The following is a 26505-nucleotide window of genomic DNA, read 5'->3' as shown; positions in this document are numbered from 1 at the left end:
TGGCTGGCCAGTTGGGGAGGGCTTAGAGGCTGCTCCTGGCCTTCAGGGGGCGCTGTAATCAATTGTATGTTTAGGATGGGGGTGGGGGACACCATTCACTCGCCCTTCACAGGTCAGTTGGTCTCTGAGGTCCCCCTCTATTCTGATTCATTTTTGCTCCATGATTATGTCTAGCCTGGTAGGAAACAACATTGGCAGCGTGGGTGCCCACGCCCTAGCCCTGATGCTGGAGAAGAACAAGTCACTAGAGGAGCTCTGGTGAGTTACGGGGGGATTGCTTAGCCTCACCCACGGAGGGTCGTGTGGGCAACACAAGGCTGGATGACTGAGTAATCAGTCGAATTTGGCTTTGAGTCCTGTGAAGCCTGCAGAGCCTGGTGCTTCACTGCTGACTCTTTTTATCTATGTGGATATGCTGGCTTGCTGGTTCATCTATGAACATGCCGTAATGGTAAAGACCACAAACCTCTGGAATCAAGCAGGCAAATTAAAGTGATTCCCCAGATTCCAGGTTTCTACCTGAGAACCGAAAGCCAGAATGCTCCCAGCTCCAGAAAGACGGTTTTTTAAGAATTAAGGAAGGTAGTGCGGGTAGAGAACTTAATATAGTGCCTGCCATGTGTGTATGTGCTTAATATAGTGCTTGCCATATGTATATGTGTTCCATAAATGCAAAGCCATTGTAGCAGTGAGGTTACTGCTACTACACAGCTGCTAACAACTGCAACTGTAGTACCAGGAGTACTAGTACTAGTACTAGTCCTTGTGAAGGTTAGTATTTCCAAATGAGTTGGAGTTCTTTAACACACTGGCTGTTAGGGTCAAAGGCCACCTCGGAAGGTGAAAGGAGTTTGGGATCATTGAATGATGAGCCACAAAGTGTGTGAATGTCACCTGAAGCGGACCCAAGTTATCCATCGTGCAGATGCTGCCAGCAGCTGCACCTCGGGGGGTAAGGTCCCTTTGCAGTTCCAGACAGAATAGTGAGAGAAAACGCCGAGTGATTTCTCCAGGAAACAGCAAAGCACAGACATGCAAAGGATCGCCGCAGACACAATGTGGAGGTGTTGTATGACAGAACTTTTCCTGGGGAGATGCAAGATACGTGTCCCACATAGGAGCCCATGAAAGACAGAGAACTATGGATACCACCAAGCTCCAACTTGGAGAACCATGAGTTTAATTGGGGTTACTTATAGGAAAATGGGCAAGGAGTTACCTAAAGGAACTGAAATGATACAAAGACATCTGCATCACCAAAACCCACCCCAGCATGGTGACAGCTCACAATGCTTGGAATGAGCACACCACCCAGCCTGCAGGCAGTTCAAGAGGTTGAAAAGTGTCCTTTTCAGATGTCTCAGTTGGTCTAAACCTCTTCCAGGCAGCTAGACTGGTCTTGAGTCTTCTACACAGCTTGTCTTATCTAAGAGGAGCTCAAGCTTTTGTTGTTCACTCTGGTTGGAATGGAAGGATGGGGGAGAGGGGATAGTGAATCTGGTCAGTTTTAGGGACTTCCTGAAGCTCTTTTGAGTTGTTTACCTTTCTGTTTAAGGAGCTTTTCTGTTGGATGGAATGTTTTAATCTCAGAAGAACTGTCGCACACACTCCTGTTTTTGTCTCTTATCTTCTTTTTACCCCTTTTTGTCTTTGATCCTTGGAGGAGGTCACTCCAAATGTCCTCCTATAGCTAAGAAACAGGCCACCATGCCACAGTAACAGTCACTTGTTCTTTGAAGCATCACCAGTGGATATGAGTGGAGGTTGACAACAACAGTGATCTGTGGGTGTAACATGCCTGTTTAGAGAGCAGCTGGACATGCATATCACAGCTTCCTAGAAAGACCAAGGAAGTTCTTTTCTCCTTGGGACCTTCTCAGCCATACTGGCTTACAGTACCAGACATGAACTCCCTTTTGTGGAGTGGGCCTAAAAGCCAATCGGAAGGCTGTTGGTGTTACCCATGACAGCTGAGCCACTATTGTACATTCAGGCACATCGTGCCTAGCATGCTGGCATTTAAGCGCACAGGATCCATGGACAAGCAGGAGTGCTGGTGACAGTTCTCCACCATCAAACTGTAATGCCCTTTTGGCACCGTGAAAGCCAGCCAGCAGGGTGGAGGTTTTCAGTTCAGTCCCAGCTTAATCTCTCCACGTTCTGGTAGATGTGTACATGTCACCAACATGCCAGCAACAGGTCTGACTGTCTACTTCTAGCAACGATTAACACTAGCAATATGTTTTTATTTAAGGGGCCTCAGAGGTTTTCCTGGTCAACAACTCAGAGGGAGATAGCCTGTATCTGGCACTAGAATTTTTATTCAGTAACATTATGGCTCCCTTCCCTTCCCTTCCCTTCCCTTCCCTTCCCTTCCCTTCCCTTCCCTTCCCTTCCCTTCCCTTCCCTTCCCTTCCCTCCCCTCCCCTCCCCTCCCCTCCCCTCCCCTCCCCTCCCCCTCCCCTCCCTTCCCTTCCCTTCTTTTAACTTATTTAGGGTACCCTTTGGATTTAAATTACTTAGCTGTTTGTTTATTTACTGGGTGATGCTCAGTGGGCACAGGGGCACAGGTCCTAGGACAGCCTGTATGGCATCTGGACCAGAGCTTGTAGATACTATGTTTCACTGTTAAGTACGTCTGTCACCTTTTTAGAGTTTGATTTTGCCCCATACCAGAAAGTAGCTTGTTCAGGAGGCCTTCAGTCCAGCCCTTCACCGGGTAAGCAGTTCTCCATCACTGAGCTGGAAACAGATTTCACCTCTCACAGTTGCTGTTCTAGTGTTGGGTCCATAGCTTTTGCTTCTCTTTACGACCGACACCAAAACTCTCTGAGAACCATTTGGTCGGGCTGTTTGTACCACAGTCACAGGCTATATAGCCTTTTGAACTCTTGATGATTTCTAACAGGAAGGGACCCTTGGGGTAGCAGGGCACACCTATTTAGCCTGTCCTACAAGGATCTTAGCCTGCTCCAAGGCCTCGTGAGCCTTTTTGTCCGGATGGCACATAACAAGCTTTATCAAGTCATACAGAAGACGGACAGTGTAGGCAAGATGGGGTGGGAAAATCTGCCAGGAGTTCCCGGGCTTCACATCCGCAGGCACATTTGTTTGTTGGCTTCTGGGTGGTTCCCCCACTTTACACATGCTTCTTACACACTAGCCTAGGTCACGGCGATCTGCCAGAGCCTTTCCTATTTATAAAGCTCACCAGTGGGCTCGGCAGAGCTTCTCCATGGCCGCTGCGAGGTCCCTGCTGCATCAACCGTTTCTTCAATTTCTCCGTGAACACAGTTCTGTCCGACCCAGTGAACTGGGGTTCAAACACAACCACTGGTACTCCTAGTTCCCCCAATAATATTTGCTCCTCCTCTGTGGTCATCCAGTTCCTGGTGTGTTTGGGGACTTCAGATGTTCATAACCAATTGTTCTTTTTTTTTTTTTTTTTTAATTTATTTATTATATATAAGTACACTGTAGTTGTCTTCAGACACACCAGAAGAGGGCATCAGATCTCATTACAGATGGTTGTGAGCCACCATGTGGTTGCTGGGATTTGAACTCAGGACCTCTGGAAGAGCAGTCAGTGCTCTTAACCGCTGAGCCATCTCTCCAGCCCATAACCAATTGTTCTTACAGCTGTAATAAGCCATTCTCCCCTGGAGACAGACTTCCATCATAATGTCTTGGGTTATGCAGCCTTCGTTTTAAGGAGGGATGGGAAATTACATTACTCAGCGTTTCTGCCTGCACAGCAGACTGATCCTGTTCATTTCCATGTCCCATGGCCTCACAAGTCAGACTGAGACAGGCTCTTGTATTATTTAAAACCCTTCCCTAATTCCCTAAGTGCAAGTGTTGAGTATTTTCTGTTCACAGAAGTTTTTGCACTAGACTGTTGTTAATGCCCCTCTCCCTCAATCTGTTGGTTGGATTACAGATTTATTTTCAATTTTGTTTTTGTTTTTTGTTTTTTTGTTTTTTTTTTTTTACTGAAGGCTGTACTTAGAGGGTATCTTTTATCACTTTCACTGCCCCTCTCTTAACCTCTTGTTTATCTAATTAAGTTGTCAAATCAGAGGCCAACATGGAGGATGCCAGCCACATCTCCTTTTAAAATTGCAATTGTTCCTTTCCACAAACAAGTTTCTGTTTTACACAAACAAGTTCCTGATGGGCCTCAGATTCATTACTAACCATACACAACAGGGGCCAGGCAACCCCTGCTGCTGTTTGCCAGTCATATTGACCCTTGTATGGTCGTCTCAAAGACTGCAAAATTTCCTCGAAACCTTTAACTGTTTTCAGGGAACTTCCATATTCACATGGTGGGCCCCACTCGGCAAGCAGACATGTTGCCATCCCATACCACACAGACAAAGACTGCCGTCCTGGGATTCTTCCCACAGATGCTCCTTCCTAATTGTGATAGCACAGCCTCAGTTGCTCCTTACCCACAGCAAGAACCGTGCACACAGTGTCATAGGGCAAAGACAGGAGTATGGTTGAGGGGTTACCTGCAGAAGCAGAAATGACTTCAAGATAGCTACCTCACCTAGCATGGGTGACAACTTGCAAAGCTTGGAACCTAGAGCACACTGCACAGTCTGCAGGGGGGTCAATAGGCTGAAGAATGTCCTTTCCAAGTGACCAAGTTGGTCTGAACTTGTTTTAGGCAGCTGGGTGAGTTTCTACTTCTTCCAGGCAACTGCTCTGGTCTCAGAACCATCTTTGTAGTTAGACATATCTGAGAGTTATATGTGAGTACACTGTAGCTGTCTTCAGACACAAGAGGCCACGTGAGCTACCATGTGGTTGGCTGGGATTTGAACTCAGGACCTCTGGAAGAGCAGTCAGTGCTTTTAACCACTGAGACATCTATCCAGCCCCTGAGAGTCTTCTTTACTTTACTTTTCTGGGATAGACTCTCAGATTTTATTGTTTACTGTGGCAGGAAGGGGGGAATCTAGTGAATCTGGTCAGTTTTCAGGGACTTCCTGAAGCAATTTTGAATTGTTTACCTTCTTTAAGGAGCTTCCCTGCAGATAATATGTTTCCATCTCAGAGGAAACTGTTAAACAACTGGAGAGGCCTTGGATCTGAGGAAGCAGCATTCATTATATGCTGATTGGGAATTTCCCCCATCTCTTCTTGGTAGAGAAGAGCTATTGTGAGCTATTGCTTGTAATGATGACTGATTGCTTGTCCAACCCTGGCTATTGCAGAGAGTAGGAAGTGCCATGTTTGCTCTAAGTACATAGCTTCCCACAACAAAACAAGAGTAGTTATCATCATCATCATCATCATCATCATCATCATCATCATCATCATCATTAAAATAGAGAGGAAAGGGACATGGGTATTGGATAGCTGGGTAAAAAGGGACTTTAGCCAAAGAAGATTTAGGAGAGTTAATCTGAGCAAAGACTGATCCACAGATCAGTGCCAGAAACTAGGAGGGGTTCAGGTAGCTCCACCCAGCAACGATGGCAGCAATATTCACAGACAGGAAAAGGAAATAACTGGTTGGCAACAGCTCTCCTCTTGCCTCACTTGGATGTGGTGCAATGAGTTGCTAGCCTGTGACCTGCTGAAGTGTGGCGGCCGTGATTGTCCGAAACCTAGCTCCTCGCTGCAAGAACAGATTCTTGTTAGATCCCACTTCGTTTGCATGCTAAATTAAGTTACAGTTTGCTGCAAGGAACTCAAAAGTATGGAGGCAAAGGCAGGCCAAATTTAGTGTAAGTTAATTCCACCGCATAATAGAAAGCCCAGGAGGCTTTTTTTTCCATCTGTGAAGATTAAGCCAGCAAAGGTTGATTCTCTCGTGTCTGGGAAGTCTGGGGGTAAGCAGTTTAGAGCTGGAGTGGTGTCTAGAGCAGGTTACCAGGGCCTCACCTGTCTCTGTCTCTTCCTGTCCCATCATGCTTAGCGCGTGTCTTCATCTCATGACCAAGGTGCAGCAATTACTTTTGTGTTTCAAGATTCAGTCTCTGTATGGTGCAAGGGCAAGGGACAGGCAGAGCACCTTGCTTGCAGAAGCATTCCTGGAAGCTCCCATCTGTCAGCTTTCCTCGTGTACCCATGATGCTGCATGTGTCACTTGGCCAATTTTGGTTGCAGTGGAGAGCAGAAAACACCATCTTTTTCACGAAAAAGCTTCTCGCACCAAAAAGAAGTTTGGTGTTGATCTAGGAAAGAAAGAGACATTCATAATCTAGGAAAGAAAGAGTATTCATATCTGCTCGAGATGGGGGTTCTTCCCCCCCACCCCAACCCCCTGAGCTGAGGACCAAACCCAGGGCCTTGCGCTTGCTAGGCAAGCACTCTACCACTGAGCTAAATCCCCAACCCCATGATGGGGGTTCATATAGGTGGCACCATGGAACACCTTTGCAAGGCTGTCCCTGGAATTGAGACCTCCCCTCACCCCTCTTGTCTACTCTTATTTTTCTCCATGTTGGGATTCTGTAAAAGAGGAAGTTGACCCTTCCTGACATCCTCCCCCACAGCCAATGTCCCAAGGAAAACTTGAACCTCTTCTCTGTTCTTGGCAGCCTAGAGGAAAACCATATCTGTGACGAAGGGGTGTATTCTCTTGCAGAAGGACTGAAGAGAAATTCAACTTTGAAATTCTTGAAGTAAGTACACCCTGCGACGGGACAATGATGCTCAGTGTGGGGGAAGCGCTTTGCGGTCTGGCTCTGGCTAGCTCTGGAAACCTCACTGAGGTGTCTGGTGGGAGAAGCTTGCCTTGGTCTGGGCACATGAGGATGCCAGCATCCATTGCTTACCTGCATCTGGGTGGTTCTCGGCAACACTGCAGGAAGAAAGGTTTGGTGGGGCGGGAAGGGATGGTGACTGTGGAGGGTGGGTCTGCGGTCAGTTATCACTAAGGAGATTAGAACTCCTGCAACTGGGGCCTTCAGGAGTTGGCAGAACGTTACTTAATCCAAGAGTGGAGGTGCAGGATACTTCTCCTCAAGCTCATGCCTTTTTGCAAGAGTCACGTCTATGGGGTTGTCAGTTCTCCTGAACCTCTCCAGCTTGCTCTGAAGTAGCTGTGCTCGTTCCAAGAGTCTACGTCAGTTCCAAGAGTTCTCAACCTGGGGGGTTGCAACCCTTTTGGGGGTTCTAACAACTCTTTCACAGGGGTCATCTGAGACCATCGGAAAACACAGATATTTACATTACAACTCATAACAGCAGCAACATTGCAGTTATGAAGTAGCAAGGAAAATAATTTTATGGTTGGGAGTCACCACAACGTGAGGAATGGTTTTTTTTTTTTTTTCTTTTTTTCGGAGCTGGGGGCCGAACCCAGGGCCTTGTGCTTGCTAGGCAAGCGCTCTACCACTGAGCTAAATCCCCAGCCCCGTGAGGAATGGTTTTAAAGGGTTGCAGCATCGGGAAGGGTTGAGAACTGCTGCTCTCGAGTGTGACAGATCTGAGCAAGCAACTCTCAAATTAGAAGTACAAGTCAAGGGAGCATGGATGGTCAGGCTGATGAATGTGTCTGCTGTATGATTCATATATCCTCCTCCCCCCAAGGGTCACCGACGCTCAGGCAGACGGGCCATTTGGATGGCCACCTCTAGTAGTATCCCTTGACGTGTTAGGTGGTTTGAGTGCTAGTGTTTGCTCATGTGTGTGTTCAGCCATTGATTGGAGAAATGCTGGCACACTCATCTGTATGCATTCACATAGGAAGTGTTCCTAGCACAATTCTTATGTCAGGTGGCTAGGGCTGAGCAGGCTCACCTTCTCCCACCTCTCCTATTCTAACGCCGGAGACAGATGGCAAGCCAAAGGCTCATTGGGAGGTGGACGTGCCACGGGTGTGTGCGTGCATGGGGTTGTTGTCCTTTGGACAAGGCCTCTCTAATAAGGTGTATTTGAATTCGGACTGGGAAGGCTCCAGTTACACAGGGAATCATAGCATGCATGGACCAGCAAGCACTATTGGAGTGCCGTGGGCCCTCGGGACTCACTGATCAAGTGTGGATGTGGCATGTTTGTCCTTCCTTGTTGCCACACTTGATCTGAAAGGAGGCCAGGCAGAGGTGGGGAGTGTCTTGTGTCACCCGTTGCCAGATATTCAGCGTCCTGAGTAGTAATAATTACCCTATACCGATTTCTTCATCATAACTATATCCATATAGCTGTATTATTTATATCTCTCTATAATGTGAGATGTTAAAGGCAGAGGGAGAAAGAGAGAGGGGGGAGGGAGGGAAGGAGGGGGAGGGAGGGCAGGAGAGAGAGAGAGAGAGAGAGAGAGAGAGAGAGAGAGAGAGAGAGAGAGATCTCATCTTCCTTTTCCAGTGTCTTCTCTGCCAACTGTTGGTTGGAGTCCAGCCTTCACAGGCAGGCAGCCTCCTTGGACAGATGCCTTAGTTGCCTCAAGTGTAAAGGGGTAGTAACTGGCCTCCTCATGGGTTCTTACTCATGTAAGTAGGTAGAGAGTTGGCACACAGGAAAAGCTCAGCACACACTGGTGCGGTCCTTGGCGTTGCCTTGACGGTAGATGTACAAACAGGCCCGTGCTGGGGATGAAGGCAGATGGGCAGTAGTTCTTAGAAGGCAAGGAGCCAAAGTTCCCATTGTGGATCAGCTCCTATACCAGCCTTTGCCTCTGACTTAGGCTCCCACACATCATTGTTTTTGAGTTACTACTTCTTGTCAGTGAGGTGCTGGGCCAAGAGTTCTTGCTATGTCATTTTCTGTTCATGTCTTATTCTCCGTGAGGCGGGTTCTTCCTTATTCAGATGAATTTGCTGAAGACTGAACAGCAAGTGGTAGGGGTTGGATCTGAACCCTTGGAAGCCTGGCAATGAGCTATGGAGCCCTTAAGCCTTTCCCAGGGTGTCTAGTTTGGTGAGAGGGAGAGGGGCTCTCTTTATAGAAGCATTGGCCCTCATGGGTCATCTCCCAGGGCTGGTACAGCAGGCTTCCTGGAACCGGATGGGCTCAGTGGAGAACTAAATCTTATAGTGGCTCATCTTGTCTACTTCTCTTCCAGACTGTCCAACAATGGCATTACCTACCGGGGCGCAGAAGCCCTCCTGCAGGCCCTTAACAGGAACAGCACTGTTCTGGAGGTTTGGTAAGGTCCCTGGGGAAACTTCTTTGCCTCTCCAAGCCTTGTTTTTCAAATCCAGGAAGTGAAATGAGAGGAGAGAGGAAGGTGGACTTTTGAAGATCAGTTTTGATCAACATTTGGTATTATTCTGTCTAGATCTCTGTCTGTAAAGGAAATCTGTATCTTCAAATGGGGCCAGTTCTGCTTCAAATAGTGTTGGGTGTGGTGGGGTCTAACTGATCCCAGTGCCATGAGGTTGAGTTCTGGGTCAGCCTTGGTTACAGTGAAACGAGGGAGGGAGGGAGGGAGGGAGGGAGGGAGAGAGAGAGAGAGAGAGAGAGAGAGAGAGAGAGAGAGAGAGAGATTGATTTGGTTAGATAATTAAAGCAATAATCCCACCCACCCTTCTGGCCATAATCTCTGCTTCCATTTATTGAGGACAGAAGACCCTTAGCACCTCTGAATTCTGGAGGTTACACAGGGTAGCGACTACAGTATGGTCCATAGCACTAAAAGATACAGTCCTTCATGTGCTTGAAAAAAGGGATCAAGATTCAACCTGGTTTAGGCTCCACACATCATGAGAAAAAGTTACTTCTCTAAGGTTCTGTATTTCAGATCGGGTATAATGTGGTACACGCCTGTGATCCCGGTACTAAGGAGGGTAGAGTCTAGGCAAGCTCCTGTCTCCAAACAAAGCAAGCATGTTTTTCAGTATTTTCTCAAGAGTGCTGTCAACTCTGGGGCCCTATTTTCTCTGTCCCCTGCTTGCCCACTGCCCTCCCCTCCACCACCCCAGACAGAATCTCATATGGCCCAGGCTGGCTTCCAACTCACTGTGTAGCAAGGATAAACTCCTAATTCTTCTACCTCTGCCTCCTAAGTGTTGAGATTACAGGTGTGCACCACCATGCGTGGCTTAGAGTCCCGTTCCCAATGTCAGACATTTAGCTAGAGGAGAGGCGGGCAGACTCTCAGAGCTGACTACAGACCCACAAGGCCTCTTAGCTAGAACGGGTCCCAATTTGAGCTTGTGTTTCATACGATAGCAAACAGACCTCAAAACAGTGAAATGAAAACCAAAGCTTCTGAAATCGCTTGAGCTGGAGACAGCCCTTCCTGTGTAGTCCACTTCCTGTGCAGCCTCATAGCTGGTGAGGCCAAGTAGTCTAGCATTTAAGACAGTTACTGCATTGCTGTTGGGTTTTGTTTTTTGTTTTTGTTTTTTTGTTTTTTAATAATTGCATAGTCCTAAGAAACGTCCTCTTCCATCTTCAAGGTGTAGACCAGCCTCAGGCTGATCGTAGGGCTCTGACGTGCCTCGCTGATTCTGGGTGGGCACAGACTTAACTCACTTCACTGTTAACAGATGTGATTATTACCTGAACAACAGTAACCGGCCTTGGGGAGTCTGTAGTTGGCATGGCCCAGTGTTGTGCACTGTGCCCATCATGGAGCCTTGATCATTCTGTGGGATAGTCGGGAACAGCCTTGGACGGCTGATGGTAGAATCAGAACTGTCAAAACAGAACCCCCTTCCAGCTCCTGAGCCTGAGGTTGGGGCTGAGCATTAGCCCCGCCCCCACCCCACCCCACCCCGGCTCCCCATCGTCCATCCCCACCCCTGCCGTGTCCTCCCCCACCTCTCCCTACCCTATGCAAGATATAAGGTTTAAAGATGGCTACTTTCCTTGCAAGCCTTCACTCACTCCTCTCTCTCCACTCAGAACTCACTTCCTTTCATCCCTGCAGGCTCCGAGGGAACACATTCTCTCCGGAGGAAGCCCAAACACTCAGTTCCAGTGATGCCAGACTCCTGCTGTGACCTCTCAGCCTGTGAGTGGGCGATGGAGGCCTGGACTCTGGAGGATGCATAACATCAGGATGTATCCCTGTGTTACTCAGGGCTGGATTTTGTTTTTCTGGGCTCAGTATAGTCACCTTCGGCTAGCAGAGAAAGGCACCCCAGTGCCTTCTGGAATTGACTTTTCCCAAGGAGGCATGATGGTTGGTCTTGGTTGTTAACTGAACTGACTTAAGAGACTCGTGAGAGGAGAGGACCCCCGTTTCTGCCTCTAGAGAGGATCATCATGTAGGACTAGCAACTGGAAGGGGAAAGATCCTCACTGCATGTGGGTTATGCAACCCTCCGCGTGCCCCACGGGGGAAGTTGAAGGAGGAGGAAGAAAGCGGGTTCGTGAGCTCCTCTTCTGAGTGAGGACATTTATGGCTGCTGCTGTCATGTTTGAACACCAGACTCCAGTGTCGTTGGCGTTTCAACATAGACCAGTGATGGTTTAGGGAGTTTCAGGCCTGAAGCTTGATGGAACTCTGGCTGGGGGATCTGTCGTGCTTCTTCGGCTGGGCAGTTAGCAGGTTCTCTGCCCTTCCAGATGGCCACTGTTGGACTACCCAGTCCGGGTGGTGTAAGTGAATCCAAGAAATCCCTTTCTTCCTCCCTCCCTCCCTCCCTCCCTCTTTCCCTTCCCCCTCCCTTCCCCTCCCTCCCTCCCTCCCCTTTCCCTTTCCCCTCCTTCCCTCCCTTTTTCCCTTCCCCCTCCCTTCCCCTCCCTTCACCCTCCCTACCTCCCCTTTCCCTTTCCCCTCACTCCTCCTCCTCCCTCCCCCTCCCTCCCTCCCTTCCCATCCCTCTCTCCCTCCCACCCTTGGGTCTGTTCTTCAGGTGAACTCTGACTAATGAACATGCTTTTATTCTCTTGTTCTTTTCTAGACTCCAAGCATGGGAGATGAGTTCAAGAAGATCCCTCGGTTACTATGTTGCTGGCTTCTGGCTGGGTGGCCAGGGTTCTGATGGGGGTCAGTGGGACGCTTGGACATTAACTGAGTGCCTGTTGTTGTGGAGACCTGGATCCATGTAGAAGACCCCTCCCTCCTCTTTTTTTAAGGAGGAGTATTCAGGAAGCAGCTCTGTTCATGTCTGAATTCAGCTTACCCTCTAAGGCCGTCCCACTCCGTAACCCCCCACTCCCCCTGCATGAGGCCTAAAGGGCCTCCACTCAGACAACCAACCTGATACCCTGCTCTCTTTTCTCAACACAAACAACAGCCATTTGCCCTCAGGATGTTCTAGATTTACAAGGAAAACTGGGACCACACTGCAGCCAGGATCACACATGACCTTTGGTTTCCAGTAACATCAATTACTCCATGGCTAAGCCTTTGGAATCAGTTCCTCCCCCAACTGCAGCTCTTTAGAATTAATCTGGGCCAGAATTTCAAACAACCCCACCAGGCCCTGAGCCACTGCCTGTGAACTGAACTGTGAATATGGACTTCTGAAACATATTCATGAAAGACAGCCCTTCTTATTTATGACAGAATGCTTTAGGACATAGAGTTGGTGGGGGGGGGCGGGTTTGGAGGTTTGGAGGGGACAAAGCCAAGCCTTTTCTTCTGAGCAAAGTCTTTTTGTGTTTTTTTTTTTTCAAAATCTCACCTTTGTAATTATTTAATTATACACATTTTTCTACCTTTCATTTTATTTTGTGCAAAAGTGGGTTAATATTTATAAATGACATTGCTTTACTTTGAGTTGGTGCTTTTTACGGAGGATGCGATCATGAACTTCCTGCTATAAATAATCACAGAGGTGAAAGCTATTGAGTTACCCCAAAGCTGTTCGTTGTGACGAAACAGTTAAAAATATCCCCGAACTTGTCAAATTTTTAAAGTACCACACTATACAAGGGGGACAATGTTGTTTCTACTGGGTAATTTATTGTCTAATGCAAAAAAGCCATTCTTAGAAATAGCTGGCAGTTCAGACACATTTGGCTTCAACCTAGTGGAGTCTAACCCAACTGTGAAATGTGAAGCTGTTCTGGAGTCTCACAGGGCCCATGGGGGCAGCCCTCTGGGCCTTCCTTAGTTCTCTCTGGGTGGCTGCAGGAGTAGGTGTCTTTTAACATGAAGAAGGCAGGCATGTGGCTTGCCCCTGCCAGCAGCCTCCTGCATTGGCCTCACAGACACAAGACTTAGCCATTTGCTATCAGCGTGCACAGGGTGGCTGCTGGTTATGGTAGGTCCCTGCTTCCTTACAGGCTTTTGTGTGTCTGGCTTGCTGGGGCATCTCCCTGGATGTTTGTGCGAGAGTATCTCCATGGGCTCTCTTTGTTCCTGCCTGCATGGTTGTTGGTTCAGATGATCAGGGGGAGGAGGGGTGAGACCACTTTCTCTAAGGAGAGGATGTAACACCATCGGCACAGCATGGTTTTGGATGGAAGCTCATCTTTAGTAATAATTTATCAACTAGTTATGTCAGAACAGACGGCCATTGTCCTTGTCCTCAGATCACCGGCATGAGGGCAGAGGGACAGATGGGCAGAAAGCAGGTCCATTGAAAGTACATGGATAAAATAATACTTTTCTATTAAAATACGAGGAAGGAAACTAGCTAGGATTTAAATGTTCCTCTGAGGCTCGTATGCTGATGGTGTGGCGCCCGACTTGTTGGAAGTAGAACAGAGGAAGTGGAACCTGACAGAAGTGAGGTCACCTGGGGATTGTGCCCTTCAAGGGATAGCAGGACCTCTGACCCTTTCTGACCTTCCTTGCTTCTTGAGGTGAACAGATTGCATTGCCATATTTCTGCCTTGACATGCTGCACGGTGGCAGGGCCACGGATAGAAACCTCTTAATCTGTGAGCCAAAATAAATGTCTCCTCCTTGTGTGCTGCCCATCTGAGGCACACATTACTTCCTCAAAGGAAAGCTGGGCTACTTAGAAATAAACAGACACCAGGCCCAAGGAGCTTTCTTCTCACGAGTCGAGAATATCGTCTTCGTGGGAAGGAGCTGACCAGGCCACCAGTGAGTGGGCAGAGAGGCTTTCCGTGCCATAGAGCTATTTGTACAAAGACTCCTGCAGCGAAGGTCCTGGAATGAACATCAGGTTTGAGTAATAGTCCCACAAAGGCATCAGGTTCTAGTCCCTAGAGCCTTCCCTAGCAGAAAGGACTTTGTAGGTTTTCATGAAATGGGGTTGGTGGTGACCATGAGTTACCTGGTTGGTCCTACACTCAGTCACACACATGTGTTCTTATGGGAGAGAGACAGCTGAAGCAGATGGCCTTGAAGGCCATAAAAGGGTTAAAGAACTAATTATTTCAGGTCTGAAAGCTGGGAATGACGGGATGTCAGATGCCCCCTCAGAGCCCCTGAGGGAGCCTAGTTCACTTAGAACTTACAGGTGTTGGGGTAATTTATGTCTCTTTCGGGCCTAGGATTTAGGGTGGTCCGCTGCATCTCTAGGGAATGAACACATTCTGCCCGTTCTGAGTCAAGGAGAGGATGCCAATAGATGGGCTTGCAAAGGTTGGTAGGACCAGTTCTCAAGGCCACGATCAAGCATTTGGTCTTGACCTTGAAATAGAGGTAAGTGCTGTGGTATATGTCTGTAATCCCAGAACTCACGAGGCTCAATGCATTTGAATCTAGCTTGGGCTATGAGGTGAGAATATGTATGTATGTATGTATGTATGTATGTATGTATGTATGTATGTATATATGTGTGTATGCATGCATGGATGTATGTATGCACACATGTATGCATGTATGTATATATGTATGTATGTAAAATAAGGCCAAACTATTGGAGTGTTCTAAGCAGGGAAGATATGATCTAACTTTCCTTTAACAAAGAACTTCATTCTCAGGTGGAAATGTGACCCAAATTCATAAGGGTGAGGACAAGAGGAAGAAATGGGAAGGAGACTGAGGAGCTTAGGGTAGGCTGGGTATAGAAGAGGCAGAACTAGGAGGATGGACCCCAGAGATCCTTTGGAGGCAGATGCACAGGGGCCTAGGGAAAGGGAAGTCTAGAATGACAGTTCTGAGCCCCTGGGGGCTGGGACAGCAAGTAAGATGAGCTCAGAAGGAAGAGACTTCTGCTTTGGAGAGTCAAGTTTCCTAGGCCTTAGAGAACTTAGTTATTCTTCTGAGCCTGGAGCCCAAGGAGGGCAATGCCAGAGAGAATGGGGTGGGTTTCCTCAGCACCAAAATGAGTTCTTAGGACAATCCAAGGAGAGGTTAGGAGGGAATAAGAGACCAAAGCCAAGTGGAGTTCACACTAGTAATACTAGCAGGACTAAATGAGAGAGAGAGAGAGAGAGAGAGAGAGAGAGAGAGAGAGAGAGAGAGAGAGAGAGAGAGAGAGAGAAAGAGAGAAAGAGAGAGAGAGAGATTACAAAGACCCAGACAAACCTTGGTAGGAAATTCTGCCAGAGTTCAGTGATGAAGAACTTTCCAGACTTTCAGAAGACAGCATTGAAGGGACTCTTGGGCCTGAACAACCAGTGGACTTGAGTTCTTAGTGTTAAGTTTCTTCAGCTGAGAGGTTCCCGGAGAAGCACGTGGGCTTATAGTCGTTGGTTTAGCCTGGCGCTTTCAGATTTCCCATGTGGCCCAAAGTACCTAATTCTTGTGTGCAGAATAAAAGGTACCAGAGCAGGAGATTTTTCTAGATTTTAGTTTAGGAAACTTTTCAGACTTCAGACATAGGCATCGCGTGACCCTGGGAAGAAAGAATTATTTTTTCTTTTTTTTTCTTTCGGAGCTGAGGACCGAACCCAGGGCCTTTAAGCGCTCTACCACTGAGCTAACTCCCCAACCCCGAAAGAATTCTTGAGTTATTCCTCTCACCCTACTTCAGCCTCCTCCTCCAGAGTCAGGAAATAAGAGACTGAAATGAATATGTGGCATTGAAATGTGATCAAAAGGCTGGAGGTGTGGCTCGGTGGGAAAGCACTTGCTAGCCTGTGTGCAGGCAGGGTTGGGTCTCCATTAGTGAAAACAAAGACAAAAACAAAAAAACCAAAACAAACAAACAAACCCCCAAACAAAGAAGAAACCTGAGTAGTGGAACTGTGTCTGAGGCAAGCTGTGTCTAGACCAGAGTTTAAATGCTTTGCTGCAACGATGTATCCCCTGTGAGTCTCCTCCCACTCAGCTGGCCCAGCTTAATGGGTTAAGTTCCGCAGTCAATGTTCCTGAGTTCCCGAGAGAAGCTCAGCCTCAGATTTGGAATAGTGGCTACAGGTCATCTGGGACATGCGGGCTGAGCTGAGCAATTTCCGGTGTGAGAGTTCCATCCAGACAGACTACCACTGTGTAGACTGGAAACCCGAGCTCTTTAGCTGTGCTCCCCTGACATACCTGTTGTTTTGGCTCTAAATTTAATCACAACCTATAATTACTTTCTCCAATAGCCCACGAGCTAATCCTCTAAGCACAGCTCTCCTCCGTCAGTCATCCATTCAAAATACTGGAACAACTTCCTTCTTTTATTGGTCTCTTTCCAAGCTCTTTATCTCTATCTATCTATCTATCTATCTATCTATCTATCTATCTATCTATCTATCTATCTATTTATCTTACATTCTGCAGTGATTCCCAGGCTGAGATCTTCCTGCCACAGCCTTTCTCCTGCTTGGGTGACAAGTGTGTACCGTCATGCCCAGCTAGCTTCTTTCTTGGCCCCCTTCGGCTCCATGTTCTTCTGTCTCCACCGCTTCTTGCTCACTGCTTTCCTACCCAGGAAACGAGGCCTCATGTCTGTAGCAGTCCCCTAGCTGTCTCCTTGCTTCTTTCCCCGGCCTGCAGAGTGAGCCTAGTAGAAACAACACCAGTCAACATTAGCCACACTCTGCTCTAAGCCCTCTGCGACTTCCCAGTCAGGGCAGAGTAAAGTCAAGGTCTCCTGCTAACCATTCTGGGTCTGTTCCAGGGTACCCGTTGTCATGGACACCATGTTCTCTAAACTGTTCCTTTGCTGAGGGTGTCTTTGCTGCTTACACACACACACACACACACACACACACACACACACACACACACACACACACACAGAGTTGCCTGGTTATTCCTATGGTGCCACTATTCCCTGTACCTATTTCCTTGAGGTTTTTAATAACCACTCCCTTGAGGACATCCTTCCTTGAACAGCACGCCCCTCCCCTTTATCCCCCCACCCCTACCTCTCTCCAGGGCTTCTCAGTGTAGACTCTTTGAGTGCTATTTGCCTCTTTCTTCTTCATATAGAGTTTGGCTCTTTACTGTCCCTTTTTTTTTTTTTTTTTTGGTTCTTTTTTTCGGGGCTGGGATTGTCCCATGTTTTAAAGACCTAATTGCGCATCTATGGCTCTATTGGGAGGCAATGGAGCCTTTAAGAGCCAGAGCCTAAAGGGAGGTCTTCTGGTCATTTGGGCTGTGCCTCTGACAGAGATATTGGGACCCTGGCTCTTCTTCATGTCTCTTTTGCTCCTTGACTACCACAGGGAAGAAACTGACACCGTATAATAGTTTGATACCATAGGTTCAAAGCAACTGATCAAAGCAACCATGAAACCTCCGAGCCAATAGAGAGCCTTCTTCCTTACAAGTTAATTTGCTCATGTATTCTGTCATAGTAACAGAAGGCTGCCATACTTGAGAGCAGAGGTCAAGCCCATTACAGTGCCCCATGGGGTACACAGCACATAGTAGGCACTTTTAACTAAGTGAAGCGCTCCCTTAGCCTGTTGCCTGCATGTTTATGTGTGCATGCCTGCATGTCTGGTGCCCTCAGAGTTTAGAAGAAGGCACCAGACCCCCCTAGAACTGGAGTCATAGGTGGTTGTGACCCACCACGTGGGTACTAGGACTTGAACCTGGGTCCTCTGAAGGAACAGCAAATGCTCTTTTTTAAAAATGGGAGCAGAAACCAAAGCAGGTTCTGCTACAGCTTCCTTCACAGGGGAGGACGGCTGCACTGGACATGAGACCAGGCTTAGCGTGTGCACTACTCCAGATGGGTTCCAGTTGTGACACGAATGTGTCAGAGAAGAGCACTAAGCTTTTTCCTCTATGTGCTTTAGACTCAGCCACAGAAATCACTCACCACTGATAATAATACTGATAACCTCTCAAATAGGGGAGCAGTGGCTCAACTGGGCTAGCTTAAGGATGATTAAAGAAATTCTTCTCATCTCATTGAAATGAGCTTTTCAGTGGTCAGAGTAAAAGCGTCCAGATGGAGACCTCAGGTGTGCCAGGAATCCCTTTTCCGGAGGCAAGTACATCTGTGACAGAGGGTATTCAGCTCCCCACCCATGATCAAGACACCATGGTGGGCTTCTTAGGAAAAAGCAACGGTACCCTATCCCGACCTGCAGGGATACCTGGTCTACCTAGCCTTTGTGGTTCAGAGTCACGGTCACTGAATTGGGAACACAACCGGAATCATAGAGGCTGGATGCGTGACTGGTAATCACCATTCCCGGGGTGGGAGGAGGGGCAGAGGATTGCGGCGAGGCAGGGACACCAGACGTCCACTTCGGATTGCTTTAAATACAGATGTGGAGTAAGCAGAAAAATCTGAAATAAACACAGGACTTGGTGAGGCCTGGGGTAGCCCCTGGGAGGTACTGAGCAAGCAGGGTCTATGTCATGGGCAAGCCAGCACTACTGTGAATCTCCCAATAACTCCTAAAAATCTACCTGGATGCAGTCTAGAGAGGACTGCACCCAATTCAATGGCTATGCAATGGGACTCCTACACATGTAAGGTGAGAAGCTTAGGATTACATTCACAACTGGGCTGAAAACCCTTCCAGGAGTCCCACCGCTGTAGGCATGAGGACCCACCTGGCCCTGAGGCAGCACGCTATGCTATGCAGACAGCACTATTCCCTTCTCTGTTTCTTCCTCACATCCTGCACTTCCTGTTCCGGGTGTGGTGTCCCCTCCCCTTGCTGACATTCCTCATTGCTCTCTCACTCCGCAGGAACCTTTTCAGGCTGCCTCCGAGGGCACCGCACCGCTCCCTTCTCAGAGTTCCTAGACTGTTTTTTTTCCAAACTTCGACTGAGCTGTCAATAGTTACAGGGGAGGAGGAGCGATACCCTGCTTCGCTCTCCCAGGAAGGCAGACCGGGCATTCCTCTTGTCTACCTAGATAGGTTTCTGGTGGCTGCTCAGCTACTTAACCTGATCTGCATGGAACCAAGGCCAAGCTGGATGGGACAGGCTGAGGGTAGGGAAGCCAGAGGTGATGAGTGGGGCCTGGCGTCGTCTGAAACGACAGCTGGTAGAGTTTGGTCTTCTGGGTCTTACTCGAAGGGAAGATTGTGGAGGTATGGTAAGCACTTTGGTCAGAGATACCACTAAAACACAGGGGAGGAAACAGTTGCCGTGTGACTGAGGGGAGCTATTTTCCCCACTCTGGGCCTTAATCTCCCTTTTATCAAATGAGAGCCTGAACGATGAGCTGCAAATAATACCTAGTGTGATGATGACATCGTTCTCCTGTGTCAGATCATGGTGGGTACACAGCTTCAGCGTCGTGACTGCTCAATTCGAGGCAGCCAGTACCAACTGACCCGGAATGGCGACGAAGAAGAGCCTGCATGTAAGGTTTGGCTGAGCTGATGATCTTGGATGAAGTCAGGTCCTGACCCCCGGTGCAGTGAGCACAGAGAGCCTTTGTCAAGAGGACGGGGGAGGGGAGGAGAAGTGAGGTACGCGGTCACCTGTACCAGATGCCACTACCAGAAAGGACAAAAAGATGCTTCAACCAGGAGCGGCAAATCATGTCTCCAGGAGCCCCGGGGCAATGAGCAGGAGAGAAAGGATTTGAGGAGAGAAGACAGAATGGGAGGACTCTGGCAATCTGGAGAAGATAGGACTGCTTGACTCACTAAAAGATTCCCAAAGCCCACTTCCTCAACTCTTTTCCTTATTGGATGGAGTCAAGCAAAACCAGTGTTCAGGCTGAGATGTTCTCCTACACAGCCAGGTTGGATCTCCGAATCCTGTCCGTATCATGGGAGGATTCAGGTCCTCAGGGGAATGTTGTCTAAGGTCACCGCGTGTCACTAATGATCTATATCATGTTGCTTGAGCTCTGGAGGCCGGCAACAGGATATGTGTATACCAACGAAAGACAGGAGAGAGTTGAGGCTTCAGTTTTCAAAAGATGCCAATTTCATCGGGGAGAGGAGTGGTGAGCTTTAACTGTTAGTAAGCACCCATCTGCTGCTTCTATGTTCTTATTGGTTTCCGTTCTTTGGATTTTCAGAAACACGGCAGTCTCCACTGGGGAAATTTGTGTCATGATTAAACACACACACACACACACACACACACACACACACACACACACACCTCACTTTCTCAGTATTAATTACCTTTCTCATAATTAGTAGTTAAAATGTCAAAAGAGAAGGAATTAATTAAGAGGACTATCCAGTGAAGCGAGGCATGTGCTGCCAGGCTGCCAGGCTCTGGGGCTGATTATAAAAAAAAGAGTTTCATTAAATATTTTGAGCACTTTTGGGAGTCAGAATCCTTCCTTCTAATTGAAAGATCCTTCACTATATCCTCAATTCCGGCTGGTGGCCAGGGACGCAGTCCTGGGTAAGGTAGAGGGTCGAAAGCCTTTCTTTATCCTTAGGAGACTCTCTCCAACCTGAGAGAGGTGGCCACAGAAGTTCAAAAAACAGCAGGTTTCCCAGACCCCATGTTAGGGCAGAAAGAGCTTCAGTTTGTCCAGAAAGCCTACTGTTAAAAAAAAAAAAATACAAAAAAAAAAAAAAAAAAAGGGGGTTGGGGACTTAGCTCAGTGGTAGAGCACTTGCCTAGGAAGCGCAAGGCCCTGGGTTCGGTCCCCAGCTCCGAAAAAAAGAGCCAAAAAAAAAAAAAAAAAACAGAAAGCCTACTGTTAGGAGATACTTATGAAGCATTTCACAATAATCCGGTAAGACAGGTGGTACTAACACCTCCATTCTACAGATGAGGAAATTGAGGCTCAGCACGGTTGGGAGCTCTCCATGTTACATGTTGAGAAACTGAGAAAGAAAACATTGACTCTAGGTGTGATTCTAAGCTTTGCTCTTTCATGGAATCCTGAAAACTATTCTCAGTTCTCCTCTGGATCTCTTCCCACCTTAGTTTTGACAACTAAGCCAAGAGCCAAGACCTGCGCAAGGAGGGTGGAGCTGGGAGCACAGCGCCCCGCCCAGATGTGGTTCCAGCCAATGGTGACGTGGCACCGGCAGCCTTTTGCCCAATCAGCCATCGCTCCTCGCCCCCACTATTTCTCCTCTGCTCCGCCCTTTCGCTTTTCCTTTGGCTCCACCGAGCTTGACCAAGCGGAAAGTCCCTTCTGCTAGCACCGTGCCGGCAGCCATTGGAAGAAGGTCTGTTACAGGAATAACCAATCAGATCGCGCGCAGGGACGGTTCTCTGGATGTGATTGGCTAGCGTGGCTTCTATCCTCCCCGCCCCCGCTCCTCCCTCCCCGCGGGCGGTTCGGAGGCGGGGCAGGTGGGGGCGGGCCCAGGTAGCAGGTTCGGCTGCGCGGGGGCCCGCGCGCCTGAGGTAAATACTGGGGTGGTGGGTGTGGGGTGCCGGGCCGGCCCGGGACGCCGGTTCTGAAGCCTGGGCTGCGGCGCTGGGCGGCGGCCGAGGCGGGTGAGTGTGCGCGGCCGCGCGGCTGAAGCTAGGTCTCTAGTGTTCCTGCCCTGCCTCGGGCGCCTTGAGCGGCGGAGGCGACCGTCGGGCCTCAGCGCCCGCCCGTTAGCTGCCCCGGGCCGACGAGCTTCTGACGTCAACCGCGGCTGCCCACCTCCAGCCTCCCGGAGGGCTCCCGAGTCGCGGGACTCCTGCACCGTAGGGCTTGGGTAGGAGCAGCACAGGACTCAGTCTCTCTCTCTGGCCCGCCGTCATTGACAGATGGGGAAACTGAGGCCGGATCCTACCTGGCTTCCAAAGGCTGCAGGAGGCAGGGGAGTCTCTGGTTATGGTACCTCACGCCTGTGCTGTTTTGTGGGGTGTTGATGGCTTCGCTCCCGGAAGAGCAGCCTGTCCTCGCTAATGGCGTGTTTTGCTTTTTCTTTCAGTTTCTCTGGTCTAGGGGGGAGGATGGTTTTGCACAGTTGTGTAGTTGGAAGGTGCAACTGACCGGTTGAGACAGGTACCTTTCTTTCCTTTTATTATTATGGTCAGCCTTGTAGGAGGACGCCAAGTCCTGAATGATCACGGTCTTGAACTGAGTTCATTTGGGTCAGGTGCCAGGTTATTCATGTCCTTGGCATCTTTTTCTGTTCCACCCCTTGGCATTTGCATGTTTTAGGGGTTTGTCATCCTCTAGCCACCAAGCCTTGACATCTCCCAACCCCCCACCATCCCCTCCACCTTCCTCTCTCTAATTTTCCCTGGAAAGTTGTCTCCTTAGAGGAGCATTCATTCATACCTTGCTTTGTGTGTCTGTGCTGGGGCTAATCAGCGATTCCTAATAAGATTGCTCATTTTTGTAATCATTGACTCCAGAGAAGAATGTAGGCATCAAGAGGGCGTGCATTCTAGCATCCATCTCCTGCACACCCCCTCATACCTCAAGTAGGTTGAATGGCCCCCAAGAATTTAGCCTGCTGCTCCCCGCTGGGTAGTGGGTGGATTTGCACTAGAACAGTATGAAGGAAAAATGATTTGCTGGAAATTCTTAGTGAAGTTCATGTAATTTGAATGTTGACAGCACTCAGAACATTCTCTAATGTTCTGCTGAAAAAATTTAAGGTATTCTTTCAAAGAGAGCCTTGTTTGGACTGGTAACTTGTGAGATGAGCTGATAAGACCAGGGACTTGTTATGTAAAAATGACATATTAAACAGAAGATACCTAAATGTGGTTAAGTGATTTAAGGAAGTCTTTAGTACTTGAAGAAAGAGGGCAGTAATTACCCTGCTCCTCAAACTAGACTTAGTGTTTTGCTCCCAGCTTGTATACTGTGATCTTAAAATTTTTAGTTTCAAATGAAGTTCCAAGCAACCTGGTTTCATAATCGTGACATTTTTCCTTACTTATATGTGTAGCAGCATGGTATCAAATTGATTGTCATTTTTCTTCCCCAAAGAATTAATGATATTTTAGGCAAAAGTCATGTTTCTCTGTTTCTTGGATCTTATTCTTTTTTTTTTTTTTTTTTTTGGTTCTTTTTTTCGGAGCTGGGGACCGAACCGAGGGCCTTGCGCTTCCTAGGCAAGCGCTCTACCACTGAGCTAAATCCCCAACCCCTCTTGGATCTTATTCTTAACATAGTCACTTAAATAGGACAAGGAAATAGCATTTTGGCTTCTGCTATGACCACCTAAGCTAATCAAAGTTTGCTGGTCTAGACCCTGGAAAGACAAGGAGTGGGGAAGTTGGGGTTTTGGAGTCCAGTGGCTACGTTTAACTCACAAGAGACAGCATAGTTCCCAGCCTCCTGATGTGACTGCAGATACAAGCACCAGACTTTTTGTTTTATTTTTTAATTTTTAATTTTTTTTTTATAAACCTTGTAAGTCCCACTTGATTTTGTGACTGTATCCTTGTGTCACAAGTTATTCTGGTCTTGAAATCTCTATTTCTATTTACCATTTAGGCATGACTTGATTGTTTTAGTAAGAGTCGTTTTTTCTTAACTTAGTCACTCTAGCTGACTGGAAGCATTTGGGAAAGCTGTGGCGCTTTTCTTGCATACCCATGCCAGGATGCTTGCTTCTTTGCCATTTGCTCTTTGAGCGCTAGTGAGTATTGTAGTGTCTATTCTGGTTTAGAAAGCTTCCTGTGGTGTTTTAGGACAAGGAGGTACCTCAGAAGATGCCACAAGTTGTTGAATTACAGCTGCCTTTGTGAGGTTCTTAGGGGTGGTACAGCTTGATCACTTGAGCATCCAAGGTCTGGAAAAGTTCCCACTTTTATGTAGCTGATGACCATTCATATTGTGATGCTTAGAACTGGGTAATTCTGATCTTTAGTATTTGCTGTAGGACTTATACTCTGATCATTTTTTTTTATTTCATTCGTTGAAAATTGGTCAACATTTATTTTTTTTAACCATCATTTAGTTTAATGATTTTTATCTTAATATAATGAAACCCTCCTTTACTCAGCATTCAGGCTGTCACCAAGCTCATAAATAGGTAATGATTTCAGATCTGTGTGAGTCTTTTTGTTTTCTAGTCTCTAGTGTCCTCAAGAAAGGCCTCTGTTCATCTTTGCTTCAGGCTGAACAGTTTGAGGCTACACTGTTGTATTCCAGCTCCTTGATATTTCAGTAATTACCAAAATATACACGATTACTCTTACCCAGGCGGGCATGGGACAGTGTTTAAATGAGTTGTTCCTGATATACTCGCCTTCACAGTGATTCCGTTTGCCAAGTAGCAAGAGAGTATACTTGAAAATCTCTCCCCTCGTACTACCTCTTCCTCGTCACTGTGAACTTGCTGTCTTAGAGCAGTCATCACTGTACTCAAAGCAGAAGCTGGATGGGTGGAAAGCAGTCATCACACCTTCAAGTGTGAAGTTTTCAGGGTCTAACCCTGACCGTCTCAGAACACTGAATGTGATCTGGAAAGAGCTCATAGTGTGATTTTGTTGTTTCTCTTTGTAGAGTCCTGAGGCAGTTTTTATTGCTTGGAGTCAGAAGGCTTTATTTAGCTACTGTGCAAATCCCAGTGGAGTGAGAATATAGTGTTGGCATTATATCGTTACTACAGGAGGAGGAAAGATGTTAGGGTGTTTCTGTTGTGTTGTTGATGATAGTTTGGTTTCTCATCAGGTGTGTGTCTAGAAAGAGACACGGTTATCCATTCAACTTTATTATTTGTAATAAAGGAAATTAATTTTAATGTGTTTCAAACATACTCATTTTTTATACCATTTATTTATTCTTATTTTAAATGCATTAGTGTTTTACCTATATGTATGTCTGTGTGAGGGTGTCAGATCCTGAAGTTACAGATAGTTGTGAGCTGTGATGTAGGTGATGGGAATTGAACTGGGTACCCTGGAATTGCACTCAGTGCTCATAACTGGTGCCATCTCTCCAAACCCTGAAAGCTATTCTTGAATATTCCTTATAAAAGTGGGAAGGCTCACACATGTTTCTTTTATTTGGATAATACCTTTTTTTAAAAAGTACTTTGTAATGTTTGTCTTGACTATTCCACTTGTCTGTTGTGACCTATCCTGTTATTGAGTATAAATTCAGGTTTACTTGTGCAACAAGTTGCAGACATTCATCATTCTTTGTCTAGTTCACTTTAAAAATATTCTTGAAAACTTCTGTTTATTGCCATAGATCTTTTTTCTTTTACAAACCAAGCAGTTATATAATTCTTAAAACTGTGGACTACCTCCCTTAATGAATTGCAAAGGCAACTTTGAGATCAAATTCATTTAAATGTAATGATCTGAAACATATATAATTATTTGTTTTGTTTTGTTGTTTCATTAACACTAATTTTTTAAAATTTCAAATTGTGGCATCAGTTGTTAAGTTAGAGAGTCAATAGAATAGGCAATTTCCAACTTACCATCTAAAGAACCCAGTTTTAGAAAATTTTAGAAATAAAAAAAATTATTTTAAAAATAAAATAGCTATGAAATGTTTTTGGTCAAAAATTTTGAAATGCATTTCAAAGAGACCCCAAACACTAACTTAGTGCTTTTTGACTACTTCTGCCTGGAGCAGTCTTACCCTTTAGAAATGTATTCCTCTTTATTTGTGTTGCTTGCTTTTTTCAGACACACAGACACAGCTCATCACCTCATTTCTTTGAGCTTTTTAGACACAGTAAATTGGAAAGCGAGAAGGCCACAAAAAGAGTCACAGGCAGACTGCAGGAAACCACAGAAAATGGCTGATTGCAAGAGGAACATATAAGTATATATTGTGATTTATATAAAACAGGCAAGAGAGCCAGGGAACAGGATGAAAAGCTTTATAATAAAGTAATAGTAAAGTCTTCTATATTGAGACTCACTAATAATAATTTATATTCCTAATGATACCTTAGTGATCAAGAAAAAAAGTAATTTCCTTAATGGTGACATAATAATATTTTAGTAAAAAACCCAAACTCTTTATCTTGGTTCCTCAGAGGTACAGAGCCATACTAAGAGGTTATGTAGTTTCTGGGGTGGAGTCCTTTTGAGGGGTTTTGTTTACATGGGCTAAGATTGAGGTGTCTACAGGTGTGTTATGTAAGTAGCAGAGATAAATTGATTCTCTTTTTGTTGAAGTAGACAGTGCCCTCAAGTGGAATTCAAGAGCACATTACAAAAGGAAGTAGAAAGAGGAGCAGCTCATGCTGCCACTGCCTGCATCCTCACCAAGTGTGCAGATGCTTTAAGTGATAGTGGTTTGGAGCAGTGCCTGCCTTATCCTGTCGTGGGTGACCCGAGTCTCTCATTTGGGCTTGCAAAGGGACAGGCAGACTTGTGAAAATGATGGAGTACTTCTAAGAGACATGTTACTCTGTGTGTGGAATTGCTATGCTGCTCCTTCATTGAGTCCAACAATAACATTTCTGCTTTAGTTTTAAGTGTATTTGATTTTTATCGCAAGAATAAAATGGGTGCATATGCTAGCTTTATTAA

General features: G+C 46.9%; 2 protein-coding genes and 2 long non-coding RNA genes across 54 annotated transcripts in view; 3 read left to right on the top strand and 1 right to left on the bottom strand.

The window, feature by feature from the left end:
* The window catches only part of Nod2 (nucleotide-binding oligomerization domain containing 2), a 40409-nt gene extending 27707 nt beyond the window's left edge, over positions 1-12702 (top strand). The window contains exons 9-13 of one of the 2 annotated variants that reach the window (NM_001414911.2): positions 175-258; positions 6558-6641; positions 9023-9106; positions 10835-11508; positions 11814-12702. In NM_001414911.2, coding sequence (NP_001401840.1) covers positions 175-258; positions 6558-6641; positions 9023-9106; positions 10835-10907 — 325 coding nt within the window. In that variant the 3' untranslated portion in view covers positions 10908-11508; positions 11814-12702. The remainder of the gene's footprint in view (positions 1-174; positions 259-6557; positions 6642-9022; positions 9107-10834; positions 11509-11813) is intronic. The other variant, XM_087594087.1, reaches the window with a different exon arrangement.
* On the bottom strand, positions 3992-21984 carry LOC120098599 (uncharacterized). Of its 5 annotated transcripts, none has more exons than XR_015643959.1 (6): positions 21837-21936; positions 19359-19480; positions 18259-18454; positions 16478-16709; positions 15305-15614; positions 3993-6191 (listed from the first exon to the last, which is right to left on the bottom strand). It is a non-coding gene; the product is annotated as an uncharacterized LOC120098599 (long non-coding RNA). The 5 variants fall into 5 exon arrangements; XR_015643962.1 differs by lacking the exon at positions 3993-6191 and adding an exon at positions 12801-13978 and having other exon boundaries at positions 21837-21984; XR_015643958.1 differs by lacking the exons at positions 18259-18454; positions 19359-19480 and having other exon boundaries at positions 3992-6191; positions 21837-21944.
* On the top strand, positions 12970-20408 carry LOC147999357 (uncharacterized). The gene is made up of 3 exons (XR_015643963.1): positions 12970-13121; positions 14326-14476; positions 18864-20408. It is a non-coding gene; the product is annotated as an uncharacterized LOC147999357 (long non-coding RNA).
* The window catches only part of Cyld (CYLD lysine 63 deubiquitinase), a 59624-nt gene continuing 54519 nt past the window's right edge, over positions 21401-26505 (top strand). For 13 of the 46 annotated variants that reach the window (XM_087594768.1, XM_087594758.1, XM_087594752.1 and 10 more), the window contains exon 1: positions 21401-21549. The gene's annotated coding sequence lies outside the window, so the exon portion shown is untranslated. Of the gene's footprint in view, positions 21550-21681; positions 21881-21977; positions 22052-26505 lie in introns of those variants that run through there. The other 33 variants (XM_087594767.1, XM_087594765.1, XM_087594756.1 and 30 more) reach the window with 7 other exon arrangements.

The sequence above is a fragment of the Rattus norvegicus genome, chromosome 19 (genome assembly GCF_021556685.1).
Source record: "Rattus norvegicus strain SHRSP/BbbUtx chromosome 19, alternate assembly SHRSP_T2T, whole genome shotgun sequence".
Lineage (NCBI taxonomy): Eukaryota > Metazoa > Chordata > Mammalia > Rodentia > Muridae > Rattus > Rattus norvegicus.
The sequence above is the reverse complement of the archived record's forward strand: the minus strand, read 5'-3'. Positions and strand labels throughout refer to the sequence as shown.